The sequence below is a fragment of the Parasteatoda tepidariorum genome, chromosome 11 (genome assembly GCF_982258835.1).
Source record: "Parasteatoda tepidariorum strain Cologne lab strain chromosome 11, Ptep-v5.0, whole genome shotgun sequence".
In the NCBI taxonomy this organism is placed as follows: domain Eukaryota; kingdom Metazoa; phylum Arthropoda; class Arachnida; order Araneae; family Theridiidae; genus Parasteatoda; species Parasteatoda tepidariorum.
In genome coordinates this window covers 31,054,201-31,076,554 of record NC_141765.1, presented here as the reverse complement: position 1 = coordinate 31,076,554, position 22,354 = coordinate 31,054,201, and the positions used below count along the sequence as shown (strand labels likewise).

The window sequence follows — 22,354 nt, the reverse complement described above, 5'->3', positions numbered from 1 at the left end:
TGAATAGGAGAAAGAGTTTTTTCTTTTTTATTTGCTGGAATAATTGAGCAGTCACTTCCGGTATCCACTAGAAATTGTTTGTTAGTTTGTCTATCTCTAACAAAAAGGCGACAATTTGTTGGAGGCAAGATGTTAGTCGCATTCACTCTTGCCTTTCTTGGTTTTTCTGGTAGATGCAGGGTTTGACACACTTTCTAGCATCAGATTTAAATTTCCGATGATAGAAGCACATTTTGGAGTTTCGATGTGGAGATGAGGATTGGCTTTGACGATTACGAAACTGTGCATAATTCCGGTTGCGAGACCTGCTGCGTGTCCGCAATGCAGCTACTTCTTTTCGTAGTGCTTTAACTTCTTCTAAAAGCTCAATGGTGCATTGTTGATTTGAAGAAACTTCGCTAACTTCACTTGAAGTTGACACTTCCATTACTTTATCAGCAATTTCTGCTGCTCTAGTTGAACTTAGTGAAGGGATTGCGGCCAATATCGACTGAACATGCTGTGGTAGCTGATTTAGAAATAGTTCCAAAAGTAGAGAATCTGAGATTTTGTGGGATTCAGCTCTTCTCTGCATAGTGCGCAAGAGTTCACTAGGCTTTCTATCTCCTAGTTGCTCTCCGGAGAGTAAACGTCGAATTTCCTGGGACTTTGTTTCCCCGCAGCGTGCAATAATTTCTTCTTTCAGCTTTTTGAAAGGATCGTCTACGTCAGGAGTTATAATGATGTCCCTTACAACTGCGGCTACTTCAGGAGGTAGATGGGCGAGGCAGTAGTTAAACTTTGTTTTGCTCTCCGTGATAGGCTTCGGTGTCGCAAGCTGGAAAGTTGCTTCGACCATATGGAACCACAGGTGCGGATCAGAGATATTGAAGATGGGAATTTTTACTGCAGACGATTCCGCCATAGTTGCAGTTTCCTATTAATCCAAGAACCAAAACAGGAAAGATCAAAAATAAAAGTTACTTGTATCGTCAGACATCCGGGTCACCATTGAGGTAAGCGAAGATAGCTCCTTCGAGATACTAATATTTTATTTAACATATTTACATTTATATACAAGTTGGTTTGATTTACAAGAAGCATCATCACAGCAGGTGATGAGAGAAATACTGACAGGCTGTCATGTGCGTGCTGGTATTTATACAATTCTAATATGATGACGTCAGAACTCTTATTTCAGTTCACTTCCAAAATAAGTAAAAACACAATTGATTAAAGACAAACAGATAACAATATGAAATAAACTTGATTTTACGATGAGCGTCGAACCTATCACCACAAATCAATATCTTATGTTTCTTTATTATTTTCCTCGGAAGAATTAGAGTCATCAATCATGGACTTAAGTTTTTTTTTTAATGAAACTGTTCTGTAACATGGGTTCTTGATACATTTCTCTTTTTGATTATTTCGTTTTGACATTCTTGATTTAATATTTTTTTATGTTCCAGTTTTCCAAGTGATATTCTAAATCAGTTTTATTATTTCAACATCTTTAAGATGCCGAGGATATCAAAATGATAATGATGAAAATTTTTTGAGTTCTTTATTGAAATATGCTTAAGGCTCACTTGTCTTTAGAATGAGTTCTTTAAAATTAGTGGATGAGTTTTACAGTAGATGAATATCCATTAAAAATGGATAAAGGATTGAAGATCATGAGCGTATGAAGTATCCAATAGTGATGAGAAAGACAATAAATTTTTTTTATAGTGTGTAATATCCACTAAGGATTCAATAAAATAAAAAGAATTTTAATTCATTATCACACATATGAGTCAAATTATGAATGCAGTGATAATACATTTATATTAGAATATAAAATGTTCACGTTTCATACTTTTTACTTCAGCATTTTACTCATTGTCAACACATATGGAAAAGTAAAGGAAGAAATAAATTGTTCATATCTAATTTGAAGTGCAAGGGATTAAAAATATAGTTACAGTTCACTTTGACAGTGCTGGCATTTTAATTAATTAACAACACTTGAGTAGCCATCTTTAATAATCGATTTCAGATATTACAAGAGCAGAACTAACATACAACAGTAAGCTCACAAAAGTGCTCCTCAAAAAATGCTCTTCTATGCATGCCCCTAAAAGTTTATATATCACAGCATTCTCGATAGTTCTCGGTTTGGAAGAATTAATGACTTGAAATTAAACAAAGTATTGGTTCCATCGGAGCACCGGATCATAGATATGATAGAAGCTATTTAAAGAAGTAAAAAGGACTGCTTAAATGAGTAGCTATTCTATGATAGGGGATCAGATGACTCCTTGGATTGGGATAAGGATACTTTAAGCATCAATATCAATGTGTCAAAAGCATTTATTGCTTTTTTGAAAGAAGGCTCGAATTATGCCAAGTATCAATTATTTAATTTTTGTAAACACTTTTTAATGTGGCTTGTTTTGTTTAATCTCATAATAAAAGAAAATTAGGAAATGAAACAAAAAATATTATTTTAAAAAAAAGTAATAGGTTCTAATTTCCCAATTATTGAAAGCAACCAAACGTAGAAGGAGTGGAGTTGAACCCTAACTCCCCTTTGCATACACCATTGAATATGGGACAAAACGAGGTTTGTCTACAATGCTGAATTGGTTAAATACTTATGATAACTAAATAAAATTTGCATATATATCCATACTTTAGATCTCTGAGGAACATGTAATGGCTTAAGAATCCAGGAAAGTAGGCAGGATGAAAAGAAAAAACACACACACTTGAGGAGACTATTGAGTATAGCTTTATGGGTAACTGCTAGGTTCAAAATCTTATGTCTGCTGTGGATTCAGAGCAGCAAAAGTTTTTAACTACTTAGCAACGAAAGAAAATCGAGGAGTCAAGAGTTGCAAAAGTTTATTATATGATGTGTAAGTACACTTATAGTGTTTTACAGTTTCCAGTTTTGTATTGTTTCATAATGTTAGAAATGAATTCAAATCTTTCAACTCTGTTTAGGAGACGTTGATGAGGGTTCTGAAAATAAAATGGAAAAGTTTAAATTACTATATCAAAATCTGCATTATAAGAGTAATAAAAAATAAAAGAAAGTAAATAACAAATAAAATAGCTGTCTATGTATGCCACTGTCACAATTCAATAGTTTTTCAATCACAAAAGGGACCAAAACACTGAAAAATAGGATGAAAATAGAAAAAAGGGAACAAATGTCTTTCACATAATACTTCATTTTTGATGCAAAAATAGTATTCCTTATTTAATTAATATTTACAGACAGAACTTATAAAAATATATGAAATTGAGAAAAAAATTATAATGTGAATTTAATGGAACAGGTAATAAATTGATAACACACAAATTATCATTTTCTTATTTCTTTTAAAATTTAAAAATTAATTGAAAATGACAAAGCAGATACTTATAAAAAAAGAGATTCATTTAGTTAATAATATCTTAATTAAATATTTGTGTTAAAATTTATAATTAGGCTTAAGTCCTTTTTAATCCATTGATCAGTTTCAATAGTTTCAAATAAAGAAGACATAAAGTGAGTACAAGACTGAACGTTTTACAATAAAATTAATTTTGTGAATAGTCTTCAGCTTTTCATAAAAAATGTCTGTGATTATTGAATAATCAATCAGGATAAATAAGGTTTAAATAAACCGAAACAGAAAAATCATTCTACTAAATTTCAAAATATATGATTTGATATCATCCCATAAAATTTGTTACTGAATTTACTGAAAATGATAAATAGATGAATGACCCATTAATTATTGCTGACTATTAACAGAATTACATATAAAATGTACATTATCTGAAAAAACAAACGATATGGCTACAAATAATTGTTGCAATTACATCAATTTATTGCTGCAATGATAAATCAATAAAATTGCTTTTCAGAATTGTAACAAATTATACTGATAAATTATCTGAATATAGAAAAAAATACAGATTTGAAACCACTTTCCTCAAATGCCTAGGCTGTGAGAAACTTGTATCAATACATTCTTTTTAATCTATAAATTCCTTTTTTTTTATAAATTCTTTTTAAACTGACTCTGATCAATAATTTTTTTAACTGACTTTTTTCTATGAATTCTTTGTGTCTTTTTATTATTTTGAAGATATCTTAAAGCATGCGACTATTGTAGAGAAGTGTGTTTAAATTTAAAAATGTGGGGTTAATTTTCTTTTACACCTTAACCTTATTTTTGGGCATGGAGTAGAAGTATTAAGTTACTAAATAATACAAGTAAATTTTGATATTTTAATGAATTTAATATATATTTCTTTCTAAAATGAGCAACTTAAATATTACAAACTTTGCGTAGGTAGATAAAATGAGCAGGTACATTATAATTATAGAACAAACTGCCAAGGTGTTTTTAAATAGATTTTTCTTAAAATATAGCAGAAACTTTACCTGGTTCAATATATATTATCCTTTTGCCATTTTTAAAAGCATGCAAATATTTTATATGGCTGTGGAAAACTTTCAAATTCAAGCTTATTTTGTAATTTATACCTAATTATTAATTTGAATTTTTTAAAAAATGTTTAACTTAGTAGCCATTTATCAAGATGAAATAGAAAAATTATTTCAATATTTTCAGCCGAGGAAAAAAATTCTGGCCCAAATCTGCTATGAAGATATAATGCCCTGAAATTCATTGGCACGTTTGACTCTACTGTTAGTGAGGGTTACCAGAAATTGGGCCATTGGAGAATGAATTAAAGATGCAATTTCAAGAGAGATGAGAGTGAAATAGAGGTTAGCCAAAATAAGTCAGAAAAAGAACGACTCCTAAAGAGGTAACACGGTAAAAATACCCAAATGATAATTGATTGACAGATGCTTTCATCATACAGTAAAAACAACAAATAATGTATAAAAAAAATTTAAGATTCAACTAAAAATTGATTTTGCTCAAGCTAATTGAAAAACACATTTTTTTTGTATTCATTCTAAATAAATGCAATAAAAAACTACATAGTAATATATTCAAAACTTTCTCAGATATTCTTGATTTTCCTGCTGAATAATCATCAGACGAATATTTCCTAAAGAGTTTTTTTTTCTGTGGTGGCTTAAAAATTACTCAGCTTAGAATTTTTTTGTTCTAATCGTTAGTAATTGAAAAACAAAACTCTAAATAATAAATGCATTTTCAACTGCAATGCATATAATAAATACAATTTCAACTGCAATGCATATAATAAATGCATTTTCAATTGTCTGAATAATTAGTACAAATTATTAAAATATAGTTCAAGAAAAAAGTAATAAAGCTTCGAAGAAATATAGTTAATTATTGATCGAAATTAGATAATAAGAAACGTGTTTGTTCCTTTGCCACAGTGATTGGCAATATTCATAGAATTATTTTAAATAGAACATATCTACACTTTAATACACATAAAGTGAATAATATTGCCGTTTACATGTTCAAAATTAATAAAAAATAATAGTTTAAGGCATTATACCTGAAGAAATCCAACTGCATAAGATGAAATTTTATGAGGTAAATGTAAAACCCAAACATCCGGAAGTACAACAAATGTGTAACTGTAAAATATAAAGAACATTTCAATTAGTTACAAAATTTTATCAGCAAGATAATAACTATTTATTGTAGGCTGTAAAAAACACTAACTATGCAACATAGAAGATACATAATTGTTTCATGTTAGTATTGTCTCTAGTTTCATTTGTAATGATTCCAACGATGAATGCTTTGTAGTCTAATTTAAAATGTTTCCATTTTAGAAAAAATGGAAATTATAATACAAAATCAAAATTAAGTCTGTAACTGAGACTTCAACTTTTTGTTTGAGATTTTTATTATTTGTTTTGTAGCTTCAGAGAAAATTTTAAGTTGCTAAAAAAAGTTACTAAATTTAAGCTACTAAAATTTTTTTTTTTTTGCATAATTTTAAGATATTCTTATGACGAAAAATTTAATAATGCATACTAAATAAGAATACAAACAAAATTTGATTCTTACATTTTTATAAATCAATTAGTAAATATGATGAAACAATTTAAAAACAGAAATTTTAAAGACTTAAGCAAACAGTTTTTAAACTATTCTAAATGATGAACTCAAGAACTAAAAACAAGTAAATTATGAGGAATGTAAAATAATTTATTGGGATGAAACAAAAACATATAATTTTATTGTTTGAAAGTAATATCAGAAATAAATGTAAGTGACAATACAATTAAATGTTTCTGCATTTTTACTAGTAAAACATTTAAGACACAAACATGTTTGAAGCAATGATAGCAAAAAGAAGATGAAAAAAAAAATTTTGTAAACATATTATTGGAAAGTTATTAACCAAAAAAATATGTTTTATGAGATTAAAAACTTGTTCTAGAATTCAGGGATAAAATTTTTTACAATTTTTGAGTAACCCTTAAGCAGAATGTAATTGATTTAAATCCCTATAGACATATTGAAAACAATTGCTTAGCATCGTTTATTTTTATGAGGTAAAATAAATTTCAATTCAATAATTGGAGCAACTTAGTGAGCCTAACAAATTAAAAAGAAATACATTCAAAAGTATAAACACAACCCAAATGTTAAATAGTAAAAATTAACACAAAATAAAAAAGCATAAAGAGAATCTTACCAAATAAAATAAATGCATTAACGTTCAAAAATTCAAAGTTTATTTTCCACTTTATCTCCAGAATACAGTTATCAAAGAAAGAAAGTAAAAACTGGGGATTATTTCATCATCATAGCCAACAATGGTAAGAAAAAAGAATATGAGGAAAGTGGAATGAATGGGGAAAAAGAAAGGATATGTTCTCTTTGCTTATTTACGCTTTCTTATAGCAGAAGGTTAAGGATGTTTTGAAAGCAGATTTAGTACATTTTTTATATTTGTAATTTTTTAAAAATATGTTTTTTAAATAAACAGCAATAAGAAAATTTTAAACTCATTTTCATTACTATATTTCATTAACATAGCCTTTTTTCATAAATTATGGTAATAAAAATCATGAAAAGTTAAAATTTTGACTTTTCTGTACATTGGGTAATGTTTTCTGTGGTCAGTAGTAAGAGACAAAACTGACAAATTTTGACTTTTCTACACAGTTTTGAGTGGTGAGAGTCTATTGTTTAAGTTGTAGAACTCATTCATTGTTAAGAAGTATGATAGAATACTGGAATTAATCACTAGAGAAACATTTGTTACAAAATTAATTTAATTACAATATGCGATTTGAGGTATTGGTAATGGATATAGAAAATGCAAAGTGATAAAAAATGTGCATTGAATGGAGATAGATTGAAGTGAATTTTTGAAGATGTGTTACAGTTTCCTCAAATATGGGATGTTCTTTTAAAATTATGGGTCACAAGTCTTTAATTTAAATATTTGTTTGATATCAATGTACAGTGTAACGTCCCATATCCGGACGTCCCTTTCCTGGACACTTTTTAACAATCAAAATAAACAAACATCTCTCCATCTTCCTCTTTCCTTTAAAAAAAAAAGTTTTTTGACACATTTTCTCTTTTTCTAGCTTGCACTACTGAACCTCTGATTTATGCATCGAACCCATAAATCACCAGAAAGGGGAAGTGAAGATCTACCAAGATCATTGAGTGACCGTTAGTGACGCTCCTCCCTTGGAATGTAGGAAAAAGAGGGAGATTTGTTTTCAAAAGACCGCAACTGAGTCCCCTCCTTTCCCATGCAGGTGGCTAGTAAAAGAGGCATTTCCTGGAACCTTTTTATAGAAAGAAGAAATACTGAGGAAAAGGGTAAAAGGGGTCAAGCGTTAACGTGGAGGGGGAGTCAAAATGGAAAATTTGAATAGGTCTAAAAGGATACAAGTCCTTGAGAAACAAAACATTCATTCTTCCCCATACCATGTAATATTTAGGAGGCGGGGGGAAGGGGGTAACATTCTTTCTTTAGCAGATTCTTTCAGTCATAGAAGAAAAAATAAAGAGAACCTGATCAGCGCGCCCCGCCTTTACGCTTGATTGATAGCCAATGAATGGAGAGAAAACAATAATTTGTTACTTCCCCACCTTAACTTAAATGATCTCCTCTTTACACTTACTTTCTTTCGCAAATAAGGAGGAAATGAATTTTTCTCCTCCACTTACCCACCTTAATGAATGACGGGAATTTCCCTTTCTTGCTTGAATCATTCTAGTTAAAAATGGCGGATTATTATTTTCATATGTCAATTTTTTTTCGTTTTCTATATTTTAAGCAATAATATTTTTTTTCTAATATTTCATATTTTATTGATTAGATATTCTAATGCTAAAACATTATTCCCCTTAAAAATAATGTTTATTTATTTTTTGCTTCTTAGATTTAGATCATTTTAAGCTTTGTTCAAGAATGACATGAATTTCCCCTTCCTGCTTGAATCGTTCTAGTTCAAAATGGCGGATTAATACTTTCATAACTGTTAAATTTTTTTCGTTTTCCATATTTTCAGCAATAAAATTTTTTTTCTAATATTTTATATTTGATTGATTAGACATTCTAACGCTAAAACATTATTCCTCTTAAAAATAATGTTTATTTATTTTTTGCTTCTTAGATTCAGATCATTTATTAAATCATTTTAAGCTTTGTTTACCTTGGGGGTCTATTATACGGACTTCTTGAAGTCCCATCGATTCCGGATATGAGACTTTACACTGTATATGAACTCACTAAGGTCGAGTGTAACTTAAAATAGTGTGTGCCTGTGGGAGGGGGAGAATTATTTTTAAAAGAAATATTTAAATACATATCAAAAACAAATTTATAATAGTTATGAGGTATACAACAAATTTGCATACTTGGCTGCATAAAGTTCTGTTATATGTGTTACTTTATTCATTCCATAGCCAGAAAATCGTTCATCATAAAAAGGAATTGCATCAGTTTTCCTGAAATTAAAGGGATGGCTATTATCTCAAATGTTTAATGCTTCACATATTTTTTACTTAATTAGCAATATGTTCTTCAAAGAATTAAACAAATATAAAAAGTATTTAAAATTATTTTAATTTTTAAAAAAATCAAAACAAACTTTTTGAAGTTCAAAAATAGGTCAAATCCTATTTGGCATAAAACAATACAAGTAAAAGAAGTTTAAGAAGAAAATTTTATACAAAAGGTTAAATAATGAAAGAAAAGAAACTACATGACCTTCCCCCAGTCATTATCCGTTATCCATCCGTTATCCAGTCATAACCGTTGTTAATTCATCTGCACAAATTTTTCTTGAACACAAAACTTGCGAAAAGTAAAAAACTCAAAAATGAAAGAGAATTTCATCTAACTTCCTTCACTTTTGCTGGCAAACTTTAGTCACTTACATCTTTGATTCAAATCTCATTAATTCTGAAGATTACCTTCGTTAGATATAGTTTAAATTTTTGACTCCAGTTTTTTGTTGTCCTTTGGTCTTGGTAAACTTTAATTATTGAATCAGTAATTTGACTGTAGTTATTTAATGAAAAATTAAAATAACATTTATATATGAAACACATGAAATTTTAAATTAAAAACTGTTTTTCAAAATTAACTATTTAGCTGAGTTTAAAATAATAATTCAATTAATAAAACATATTCAATAATCAATAGAATAAAACATAAAATACCTTATTCGAATTTCTAATCTAAGATTAAAAACTAATTGTACACTCACTGTAAAATGACATAAGGCTCATATTTATCACAAAACATACTCAGTGAATACAATTTATCTGCTCTGTACCATTTCCAGTAATCTGTGTTTTTATGGGAATCACTGGATTCAGAAATTCCTGTTTTGATTTAAGGAAAGAAATTGTACAGATAACTTTTCCAGAGATAGAAAAATACTTCTAGTTAAGTCACAGTGTCTCCATAGCACTTAAATATTTGAAATTGGCGCCTAAGAGTTAATTTAGTATTTCCTACTTTATATGTATTACATAATTTTTTATGCTTGAAAAATGGATAATTCACAGACAAGTAGAATTTTTGTCTACTCTTGTGCATTTAGTAATACACAAGAGTAGTTCAAAAATATCTAGAAATATAAGTAAAAAAAAACATTAAACCAAGTACATTAGTTTAATTAAAAATAATGATAATTTTTTTAAAAATAATGCTAATTTTTTTTAAAATAATGATAAATTTAAAAAAAAAATAAGTCACAGAAAGTTTGTAATGAGAAGGGTTCAAGTAATCTTAAGGAAAAACAAGCTAGAACTATCAGTGATTAACTTTAGAGGAACAAGTACCCAGTTATTTTATCTACAGAATAGGATTAAAATGTAGTTAAAATTTGTTTATAAACTAAAAAAAAATAACAAATATAAAGAAATATTTAACATATGAAGCCTGCTTAAACTCAAAATTAAACAAGTTGTCAGAAAATCTAATTTCTGTACCTCAAGAATATTTTTTTACAATAAAAATAATATTCAGAAAAATGCATTTATGTGTTCTAGAAGTATTTATTTTTAGTAAAGTTATGATTGCAAGTACAGACAAATACAATTGAATCCAGCATCATTAAAATTAATTGATGCTAAGAGAGTTTTAAATTCATCAAAATTTAAATTAAAAAGATCTAAAAAAGAACTGAATAAGAAAAACATTATTTAACACAAACAAAAGATATAATGAAATAAGAACAAACAAAAAATAATTTTGCAATTTATATTGGAATTAATAATTGAAGAGCTTTATAAGAACATGCAAAGTGGTACTTTATTGAACATCAGAAAATGAGATTTAATTTTTTTGTAAAAGATAGGAAAGTTGAACAAATAATAGCATATTTCATTAAAAGTCTCGTTTTCAAGACTAGGAAAAAAAGAAACTTACAGTTGTCCCTAACAAGTTTTTGAAGTATTTTCAAGATATCAGTTAACATGTATTCAATAAAGCTCCACAATTGATAAAGTATAAAATAAAATACAAGGATACTAAATGGTGCTATGAAAGGATCTTCTCTATGCAGTAACTGCAAAAGCTCTTCTTTGGTTTGGGGAGCATTGTCTCCTCTCTAAAAATGAAATTACATTAGTAAATTGAAGTAATATTATTGGTGTTGAACAGTTTTTCTAAAATGATTCATTAGGTTACAAACAGCAAATATTTTTGTAATCACTGATTAAGTGTATCTCACTATTTTGGTTAGAGCCAAAATTTATTTGCCAAAGTAATTTTAAATTTATTTATATGAAACCTAGTCTCAAGTTAGGACATTGTAATTTAGAATTACTCATGAACACAGAAAATGGAAAATATGCACTGCTTACAGTAACAGAGTTTATTGCTTCCCATTTGTTCAACATTACATAATGTTTGAAGTAAGATTTTTTTTTTCATTATTTGAGTGAAGAATATAATATTTCAATATTAAATTGGTAAACTGTAAATTGGACTGGAAAAATTTCCATTTATAAAACTTTACTTGAGGTATAATTGAGACGTAAACTGACCTGAGGTAGCTCCATATACTGAAATGCAGGTACTACAAAAGCTGTTTTTAGATTTAAGCTATGGCTTTTGATTGAAGCAGAGAACTTTTGTTGAAAATCAGGCGAAGGTTGAAAATCTGCATCCAAAAGAAACATAAATTTGCTTTTAACATTCCTAAAAAAAGAAAAAAAAAACGTGAATTAATTTTATTTTTAAAATTATTTATATTATGAATTAAAATTTAATCTTAGTGGTTGACAATTTCAATTGACTAAATAATTTTCTACTTTTCTCTTCATCTTGCAGTTAAAACATTACATTTAAATAAAATATTTATTATTAAAGCATAATTAGAGTTAGCAGAGAAATTCCTTTTGTTGAAACACAAATCTAAGTTATCTGAAAAATGAGTTTCTTGCATATTACATTTTAAAGACAAAATTTAACTTTTCATAGTACAGACAGCAGTGCAGCCAAACAATTTTCTGGGAGGGGAAGGAAGTTAAAATTGAAAGTTTTAATTTTTATAAATATTCAGTACAGCAATTTAAATAGGATAATTTTTAACTAAAATTATTTTCGAATATAATTATTGAATAACGTTTACAAATAAATAGTTATTGTGCAGCTAGTTTTAAATTTCTAAATATTTTATTAATTATGCAATAACAATAATTTAAAAAAAAATCATTGCCAAAAATATCCTCAATCAAGATTTTAACCCTTTTTGAGTAACTCGAGTATTAGTAACTCAACATATTTTAACTGGCATGTGTTTGATAACAATACTCATTTTATGATGGCAAAATTTATCACCAAAGGAGATTTACCATCATCAAATTTTCAACTACTTTCGGACTAGCTAGAGAGCCTGATGACACTATGAGTTTTAATAGTTTCCTGACTGCTACAAGTAAATTTTATTATCCTTTTATAGCTAAAAACAATTTATAATCAATTGAATATTCTATATTTTTCTGACTAGCTAGAGTATTTATGTCTCACCTGTTGACACTACAAACTGCAAATAGAATTTATCATCAACCAAAATTTGTCCATTTTCTGGGTAGCTAGATTGCTTAAATTTCAACTGGAGTCGGATGAAGATACTAATTACAAATGTTTTCTAAATATTCTAAGCAAAATTTATTTCTAGTCAAAGGTTCAACCACTTTCTAAGCATTACACAAACTAAGCGAAAAAAAATTTAAAATATAAACTCAAACCTCTCTTTATCTCTAACCCTTTTTTGGCTGCGCCAATGATAGCAAGTCATCCCTTTACCAGAAAATAAGCTTTAACTTAAATTTTCCAGCAATATATGAAATAGCTTGTTTTACTTAATGATAAAACAAATTTGATAGAATGTCAGATTGTTAAGAGTTAGATTTCCCAGAAATACCAATTAGCATAATAAAGAATAAGAAATATATTGATAGAAAGATTTTAAATTTTCTAAAAACTCATTTTAAATGTGATTTTCATACATAAAGAGTAAAGTTTTGCAACAACTTAGAATGTTTCTTAACTACTGTTGTGCAAAACATTGTTAAAGGGTTATTTATTACCAGTTTTTAAATGTTTCTTAACTATTGTTGTGCGAAACATTGTTAAGGGGTTATTTATTACCTGTTTTTAAAAATAATGCATGCTAGCATTAATACAAATACCTTAAAAATATTTTTAAACATTACATATTAAGAATTTCACACCGATCTAAAGATAATGCAGGTTGTGGTTTCAAGGATTAGAAGCTAATCAGTGCCATTAGGAGGGTTGATTGATGTCCAAGTAGCTAGATACATATCTGTGTATGAAGAGCTACACATCAATATTTGGCCTCGCTTCATGCAATCACTTTTACGCTGGGACAATAACTATCAATTAGTTAACACTTTGACTTCCAGTCACATGATCAGCTGTCTAAGTGTTAACTAGATGAGCAATACAGGCAACTTTTTTCTACAAATTGTTCAACATCCACAAAATATCTTAAGACTAGGGGTGTAACAATTGATGGAAGTTCCTTTATCTGTGCAATTCAAAAAGAAATAGGAAATTACATAAAACTATTAAGATAATTTTGAATGTGAAAGCTGAGATAAAAACAATCATTTCACAAAAAAAAACAGCAAGTCATTTTCGAATACAGTCATTTCAAAAACCTCTGGTGGAAAATTTAATTAGGTAGATTTATAAAAAATTCTGATATAGATACTTAATTTACAGGATAGTATCTAGATTTTTTTATTTTGGTAAAATTACTGGTTATTTTTGAGTATACGATGATTAAAATCGATAACTTTACGAGAAAAAAAGTATTTAAATCAACTGTATTTAGAAAACTTTGAAAGTTCTAAATAAAACAAAGTAACCATAAGTAAGTTTCAATCATAAAAAAATTATTTCCTTGAATGCACTTTTTGTTTATTTCCAAAACAATATCTTTATATGTGAATCATTCAATTAAAATACAGAACTATTACTTCATTGCAATATTTCGAAGAGAATTAATAGGATAATCATTGGCCGAGTTTCCAAACACTAAAGAAACATGACTAGAAGTTGACAGCTTAATGTTTTTCAATTTTTTCTGTATATAGAGCCTGAAATATTCAAGAAAAAATATAAATTGCATATCAGATGAAAACACATACGTAAATACAATTATTTGGCATAAGGAAGACATTAGATAAATTTAATTAAACGTCTAAATGCTTTTTCTAAACTTTAAGCCGTAGGCTTTCCTTCATCAAAAAACCAGCTATACCATGTTATTCAATGGGGAAAAATGTATGCAGCAGAGAATTTTCAAAACAATTTTGCACACTAGCTCATCGCTTGGGGGAGGAGGTGGTGTTTGATACACCATTAATTTATTTAAAAGATTTCAGAATTTAATAAATATATTTCATGTGTGGTAAAAATATCTTTTGTGTACATAAATATGTTAATATCTTTTGTGTATATAAATATGTTTCAAGTATAAATTAAATTACAATGTAAACATTGTATTTTTGAAAGAAAGCAATGTTGTTTAAGTTTTAGAAACAGTTGCAAAATTTCAATTTACAATTTTAAAAAAATAAGTTTTATAAATGTAAAACAAGAGCATAACCCATGAGATAATAAAATCATACATGAACACTAAAATCTAAAATTCAATTTTCTAAATCAATGACACTTGATAGACCAAAAATAAAATCCACATCCTTTAACATGAAAATACAATAATAATTTGATTTAATAGAAAAAAGCACTTATCTCCAAAGTAATGACTTGATCCAGTCTTTATTAAATATTCGATGAACAATTCAATTTTAAAATAAAAGCAAAGGAAAAATTGTGAATCAAATAGTATATTAAACAGGGGTGAGAGTAGTAAAAAAGTAAAAAAGAGGAAATCCAATAAATATATAAATTTATATACGATTTTTAAACTTGTCAACCATGTGATTATAAATCCCGATGGTTAATTTCAAAATTGTATGAATATATGAATAAGAATCACAAGCATGATTTTAAATTGAGAGAATATAAAACTCTATATCGAATTTAAAAAAAATGCGAAAATATAAATCATGATGCGCAATTTTTAAATCGCGCGAATACGAATCCCAATTTCTAATTTTTAAAGCACGTATAAATAAGAAAATCGATGTTTGATATTACAACCGCGAAAACGAAACATGACATTGGATTATAAGCTCGAGTGAATACGAATCGCTACATAGAGTTTTAAAAGCGCGTAAATACAAATCGCGATATTGGATTTTTAAATCTCGCAAATAAGAATCGCAATGCACAATATTTAAATCGCCTGAATAAGAATCACAACGTTCAACTTTTAAATCAGATGAATACGAAAATAGATGTTTGATAATAAAATCGCGATTTTAAAAATGCATAAATACAAAACGCGATATTGGATTTTTAAATCTCGTAAATAGGAATCATAATGCACGATATTTAAATAGCGTAAATAAGAATCACAACGCGCAACTTTTAAATCAGGTAAGTACAAAAATAGGTGATTGATATTAAAATCGCGTGAATAAGAATCGAGATATTCGCAGAGTCTGGACTTGGGATTTCTAAGAGGCTTGTTTGTATTACTTTTGTTTAGACATAATAAATAAAAATTTACAAGATTAATTGAATGAGCAAATAAATATTTTTGCAGCAAATCCACTTCTATTTTTTTTTTTTTTGCTTTCACACCAAAAAACAGGAAACAGCGACGTCTGAATTACGAAAATACAAGCTATTCAGCGGATGGATAAAAATACGGAAAATCTTATTTTCTGTGCTTAAAATCGGAGAAAGTAGCTAAAACAAGTAAAAAGGTGGAAGGGTTAGCAGCTAGAATGTAGTTTTATTTTTCTGCTTATCTTTGAAAATCGTAAATAAATATAATTATTTTATTTCAATGACTGAATTTTCACAAACAAAGCAGGATATTTATAAAAAAAAAACTTTTAGAGAATAGGAGTTTGTGATAAAACGGCTGAAATTCGAGAGACAAAAGTGGAAATTTGCTAAAAAGTAGAAAATCTCATAAAGGTCAACCAGTTTTATCCCAAGGAAATGATTTTTAGAGAAACTTCAAAGGGAGGAATGATGATTTCAATACTTTCGTTCTGCGGAAAATTAAATTCCTCATAAAATATTTTAACTTGTGCAACAAAAAATTGCCGCGGAAATTAGCGGAAAAATCTGAAAAAAAAAAAGCGGAAATCGGTGAAAGAATCACATCCCTGATTAAAATGATGCACTGAAATAAAATAAAAATTCTTTTTATTGAATTGCGAGAGCACCTTTACAACAAGTGTTCTTGAGACACTATTTAAATGGAAGAACCCCTTCCCAAAATGCTAACAAGGAAGAGTTTACTCCTATTCATGTCCCTAAAAGTTGAACATATCACAACTTTACAATCCTAGAAATTCTGTATGAATCTCCATTTGGGACAGTTTATAACTTGAAATTAGATAAAGAAATGGCTTCATCAAAATTCTGATAGAGTAGCCAATTATTTACTTTAGTAAACCCTTTTTTTTATGCAATTTATGTTTTTTTTCCTTCTTAATCGCAAATTGTTTTTTTATGCAGAAAATTTCAATTTATAAAAAATAAAACGAAAATAATTTTTTCCCAAAATAAGGGGCTAAAACTTCACAAATATTGAAAAGAATTAGACCCTCAAAAGGTGGGAGGAGGTTGATTCCTACCTTAGTGTATGCCACTATTCACAAGTGACCGGTAATGTGGATTGTGAAAATAGTTATTATCAATGTAGACATACAAATTGTCTCCAAACAAATATGCACTGAAATAAATAAACAATAAATACTAACCGAGGTGTGGAACTAAAATGGATAATAATACACAAAAGGCAGTAGCAAAATTTTTGCACGCATTCATTTCTTAGAAAATTCACAAGTAAGTATATCTCAAATAGACACATTTGCTTTCCTTGTTTGCAAAGAAGCAAGTTTCACTTTCACAATTTTTGTGTGTGGGGAATTTTATTGGGTAGAACGCCCTCTTATCCAATGAAAATAACGCAATATGACTCAGTCTAGAAGGATAGGAGAAGAAACTGTTTAAAAGAGGGATGTTATACCCCACCTCCTCAGCTTGTAATTTCTACTGGAAGGAGGAATCAATCAGTTATTTTAAAAGGGGTTGGGGAAAAGAAAAGGGGATACTTCCTTATCTATTCTAGCTAGGATTTCTAGCTTGTGATCCTTTTTTAAGTCGAGGGTGGATACAAGAAACATACCCTTCAAATTGGTCTCCATATGCAGTGTTTCTATTGTTATTTTGTTCACTTATTTAGAGCAGACCACCGCCGAAAGTAGCCAAAAATTGGTGATTGTTTGGCCGTATATCACCATATGAACTAATATTTTGTTGACTTTGTAATAAAATTTTTTTCTCAAAAAATGATTTTGTCGTAAATAATTTTTCTTGATAAATTTTTTTGCCACCAAAAATTATTTTGTCACAAGTGTCGCTGCATCGGAAGAGCCACAGGTAGGAATTTGTTTTTTTCGATAGCGCTGCTGTGATTTCACCGAAAAATATGGTAAATTTTTCTGAAATATGGAATCCTTGACACAGTTGAGGATTGTTGTTATCCTAAATAAGGTTATAAAAAATCTTCATTTGAGTAGTCAATTACATTCTTATATCAAATTATCTCATTATCTTATTCTTAGACCACATAAATGATTAATGTTCTAATATTTAGAAGTGTTTATAATTTTTATGAGGACTTGAATATAAAGAAGACTACCTACCTTTGCCATTCATACTCCGATTTATCTGCATGTTTACTCATTATATATATAACCAAAGAAACTGGACCATTCCATAACTGTAAACTACGTTCCAAAGCAGACAATCTATCCATAGAGACTTGTGTAACAAGAGTAATTAAATTATAATGATCCTTAATGCTGAAAATTAGATTTAGGTCATTTATAACTAAACATAAAAAAAAGTAAAATCATGAAATGGAAAATTAAAAAGAATCATTTACTACTACAAATAGCTAAATTTAAGAAATAAAAAAAATTATTTATCACTTTCGAACTACAATAACAAAAACATGCCATTCGTACAACCATCGATGAAAAAAATTAAAAATAATGTAATGTAAATTTAGTCAATAAAATAATATCAGTTTAATACAGGAATAAACAATTAAAAATTAATATTTTTAATTAAGTTTAATAGCTGTGACTACTATTACTATTATAAAAGTTTTAAAATTTAAAAATATCATATTTGAAGATCAATGCGGAAGAACAGTTTATGTCCAAGAAAGCTAAATCTGAGAAAAAACTAATTTCGGGGTTTGAGAATTTTGGGAGCAAGAATAAAATTGAAATTGTAAAAATAAAAATATATAGAAACGTCACAAGTATTTATTTACATTCACTAAAATTTTCAAAGCAAACTTATAAATTTTGATGCTGAAAAAAAAAATTGGAAAATTGGGTAGAAAAAAAATTGTTTTTTTCCAATCCAATTTTCGAATTGAATCAATACTTCCTCACTAGTATTCCCATTGTCCTCTTCACCATATTTTTCTTTGTTCCTTTTTAGGCCTCATCGTTCTGATGAGGTACATTAAAAAAAAAAGAGGTTTTCATAAAATTCTCTTAAATCAGATTACCCTAAAAAGTTTTTAGGAACTGTAAATCCGGATTTTGAACAGCCTTAATGGGGAAACTAGTGTCACAAAGTTTTCTTTTGGGGATGGTTTTCCTTTAATTATTAAGGCTAGTAGCTTATTAATATTGTTTTTCACTTCTTTATGCCCCCTCCTCCCTGATGGCTTGATAGATAAAGCAGTAAGTTTCTTTTTAGTTTTCTTGGAATATGTAGTAGATATGCAGTGGTTTGGATAAGAACCATTCTTCTCCAAACATACAGACAGTAACTGTTTTTCTTCAGCATGGCTTACCTTAACTGCATAATAACACTCATAAGAAGAGTAGACTGTTTTGTCAAAACTTTGTAGTCCTTAAAATGCAACAGATAGCAATACAATAGTCATTTTTGTGAAATAAGGGCATAAACTATTTTTCCCTTTTGATCTTCATTTATTTGTCATTAAAAACTTACTTAATCAGACATAAAATCAATAAAAACAAATGTGCAGTCAATCATGGTGTTATCCATAATATAAATATATATACAGGGTGATTCAGTAAGGCAATTATAAACATATAGGAGCAACACAGTACATGATTGGATATTACCTTGAAATGCTTGGTCAAAAATCTTTTCTGGAATGGTGTCTAAGACACACAACTCATGTATTGTGGCAATTGCTACAATGCATGCAATAAGTCCTCAGCACTGCTAATGGGGTTTTTGTACACCCTCCCGAAAGATCTTTAAGTACCCTTCAGAAAAATAAATCATGACAAGTAAGGTCTAGCAAATAAAAAGGACAAGGCACCTCACTATCTTCCTGATCCACTATTGGCCATAAAACCCATTCAGGTGGAGACACCTGTTACAGCTGTAATGTGCAGTTGCCCCATCATGCAGAAATCATAAGGTAAAATGGATCATGGCAGATAAACATGCTACAAATATACAAATGCTCTCTCATGATAGAATAGTACTCAAGGACTTTTTAGAATAATACACGTTATTCATGTCAGTTCTTTCGTAAGTTTTGTTTTATCTCTACCACACTTGGAAAATGTTTCCAACTATGCATTGATAAGTGATTTCTTATCGTCTAGGTATACTCTAGTACTGTATCTCTCCTGAAAGCTGATTCATACTTTATATATTTTTACATATAAATATTTATAATGTTAATAAGAGTTTAAGAAATAAATAATAAGTTTTTACCTTTCGTCATTAGGAATGAAGATATCTTCTTGTTTGCCAATAGATAATGGATGTTTTGGAGGAGAAGAGTTAATTGAGCAAGGATTTGATAATATTGTAGCTGAGTTATATGATGCAACTATTAAGAGAATATAATACATAAAAGATAAGTGATTTAATTGCCTAAAATATAGTAAAATTTCATTTATATGCAGGTATAAGAACATCTTGAGTATATTAACTTTTAATAAGACACAAAGCCTATTTCTCACATGATACCTTCTCACATGATGATATTGAAAAAGTCAATAATTTAACAGTTGTGTATATGTCAGTTAATAAATCTGAATCCCATTTCCCAACAGTGTCATTTGCTTCCTCAGGAAAATTTTCAAAAAAATTAAATTTTATCAAATAAAGTTTATATTTATGCTAGTTATTGTATTATATTAGGGGATAGCCCCATTACATCTTCACTCATTAATGCCCTTAACAGCTAAAATTATTATTATTATTTTTTACGAAAAACAGAATTTTGCCTATAAATTAAATTATTCCAATGAAAGGTCCCAAAATTTTTTATTGTATTAAAACTTTGGTTTCACTGATTTAGTTCCTGATTCTATTGGGATAAAATTTCACCAATGTAATTTTATGTGATTTTCTTTTTAAAATTCATGTTTTTTTTTTGGTAAGCTTTGGAATAAAAACTTTTCAAATGTTTTTTAGAAGTAATAATGCATTAAGTTAATTTCGAATAATGTTAATGCTTTTTTGTATTTATTATTTGAATTGTATATCTTGACTGGACTTAGTTTTGCACAAGGCTTAAAATAAATGTAAATATAATTTAAAGAACTACAAACAAATTATAACAAAGACTTGCTGCTTTTACTTTTGAGCCTTGAATTTAAAGTAATAATAAAAAAAACATAGAAATATTAAGACAAGAATATTAAGTATGATAAATGAATATTACAATAAAAAAAGTTTTAAATTAGGATATAGAAATATTTGGCAGTTAAAAACTTTATAATTTTTACTTATTTTATGCTGATGACAACCAAAGAAACTCTGTCTTTATATGAGAAAAATTGGATCATACCATGTGATTTATCTGTCAAATGAGAATAAATGGACTAGTCATCATCTATGCATATATATACACTAATTAATATACTTATTTGTACTAATATTTAATAAACAAATACAGATGATAGATCAAATATATAACTAAATTTAAACCTAAAAATTATCAAGTAAAAAATATCTGATGCCAACCTCATTTATGAGATGTCCTCCCCCTCTCTCTAAGAGAAATTCTGACTATGGCCCTGATTTAAGGAAATGTTGGAAATTGCTTTAAAGGTTGTGTGTTATACATTGTTGCACTAAGGTGCAGATGAACTTTTAAAACTTAGACTTAGAGAAGAATCCATGCCCAATGATGTATGAAGATATAGTTTCATTGTGTACAGGTAAGAGATGGGAAAATAACTGTTTTACACCAGTATTATCTGAAAAGCAAGCTTATCTGGCAGCTTTTTCTCGCTCCTTGGAGAGAGAGGGCGTTTTTGTCACTGCTGAGCTTTTCTTCGAAATCTGAATAGTTTTATTAGACAGCAAACATTTCTCTGGCATAAGATGTTATGATCCTATTTTATATCAAAATGAACCCAATTGGGCAATGTCTTGTAAAAGACTATAAACTCTAAGTTTAAGTTTATAGATATGCCCAATTACAGGTGAATCAATAGTTTGGTCATTGTGGCTAATTATCTTCAATTGATAATGTTTATTTGTTAAACATGCTTCATACTTAAGAATAATGAATGCATAGATAATTGGCAAATGATTATTTATTTTTCTTTTATTAAATATTTGTTTATTAACTTGAATATTTTGCACATTAAGATTTTAATTACATTAGTTTAGTAAATTCTAATTTTAGTTCAAATCATAGCAATTTACTGAATACTGTGTTTATATTGTTGTTTCAGCAAAATATGGATGCCTGAATTTTCCCCTCCTTCGAGGTGAGTTTTAACCACTATCTTGTATCTATTGAGGAGGTCAAAAGGAAGGAGAATTTAAACATTAACATTCCAACGTATTATTTTATGCCAAAACACCAATGGCATCCAAATTAACTTGATTGGACTATTAGCTTAGAAAGCATAAGTGATTTAGTAAACATGAAATATAAAGTATGATTTTGAATTATATACCTTTATGTGTTTGAAACTTTTATCTAGACAAATGAGGTATTATTTTTTATGTACAGTAATTTCCGGTAAATAGGCCGCACCCGCAAAAAACATCGTTAAAAATTTCAATTTTCATCTTATAGGCCGCACCGTCGTAAAGGCCGCACTTTCGTTTTTTCGATCGATCATCGATTTTTATCAAATATTACATGTGTGAAAATACTCATAAAAAATAATAATCTTTAAAACATAAACTCTATACTTAGAAAAAAGTTATTGATAAATATTTTTTTTTATGTATACTCATTACATTATCATCATCATTTTTATGTATACTTATCATAAAAAAAAAA

At 28.3% G+C, this 22,354-nt stretch overlaps 2 protein-coding genes across 2 annotated transcripts in view; both read right to left on the bottom strand.

Moving 5' to 3' along the window:
- Positions 1-142: 142 nt before the first annotated feature.
- On the bottom strand, positions 143-1,013 carry LOC147801272 (uncharacterized). Its single transcript, XM_087154956.1, has one exon. It carries the CDS (start codon positions 902-904, stop codon positions 143-145), a length of 762 nt encoding a protein of 253 aa, XP_087011082.1. The 5' UTR covers positions 905-1,013.
- Positions 1,014-2,851: 1,838 nt separating this feature from the next.
- The window catches only part of LOC107449355 (xylosyl- and glucuronyltransferase LARGE2), a 34,568-nt gene continuing 15,065 nt past the window's right edge, over positions 2,852-22,354 (bottom strand). The window contains exons 6-14 of the mRNA XM_016064859.4: positions 19,816-19,933; positions 17,739-17,897; positions 13,920-14,039; positions 11,454-11,607; positions 10,936-11,014; positions 9,665-9,782; positions 8,811-8,900; positions 5,467-5,548; positions 2,852-2,988 (exon numbers count right to left, since the gene is read on the bottom strand). Of these exons, the coding sequence (XP_015920345.1) occupies positions 2,893-2,988; positions 5,467-5,548; positions 8,811-8,900; positions 9,665-9,782; positions 10,936-11,014; positions 11,454-11,607; positions 13,920-14,039; positions 17,739-17,897; positions 19,816-19,933 (1,016 nt within the window). The 3' untranslated portion in view covers positions 2,852-2,892. The remainder of the gene's footprint in view (positions 2,989-5,466; positions 5,549-8,810; positions 8,901-9,664; positions 9,783-10,935; positions 11,015-11,453; positions 11,608-13,919; positions 14,040-17,738; positions 17,898-19,815; positions 19,934-22,354) is intronic.

What these genes read in the sequence shown, in the direction of transcription:
- LOC147801272 (XM_087154956.1), bottom strand. Translation starts at nt 904, where the DNA reads ATGGCGGAATCGTCTGCAGTAAAAATTCCCATCTTCAATATCTCTGAT.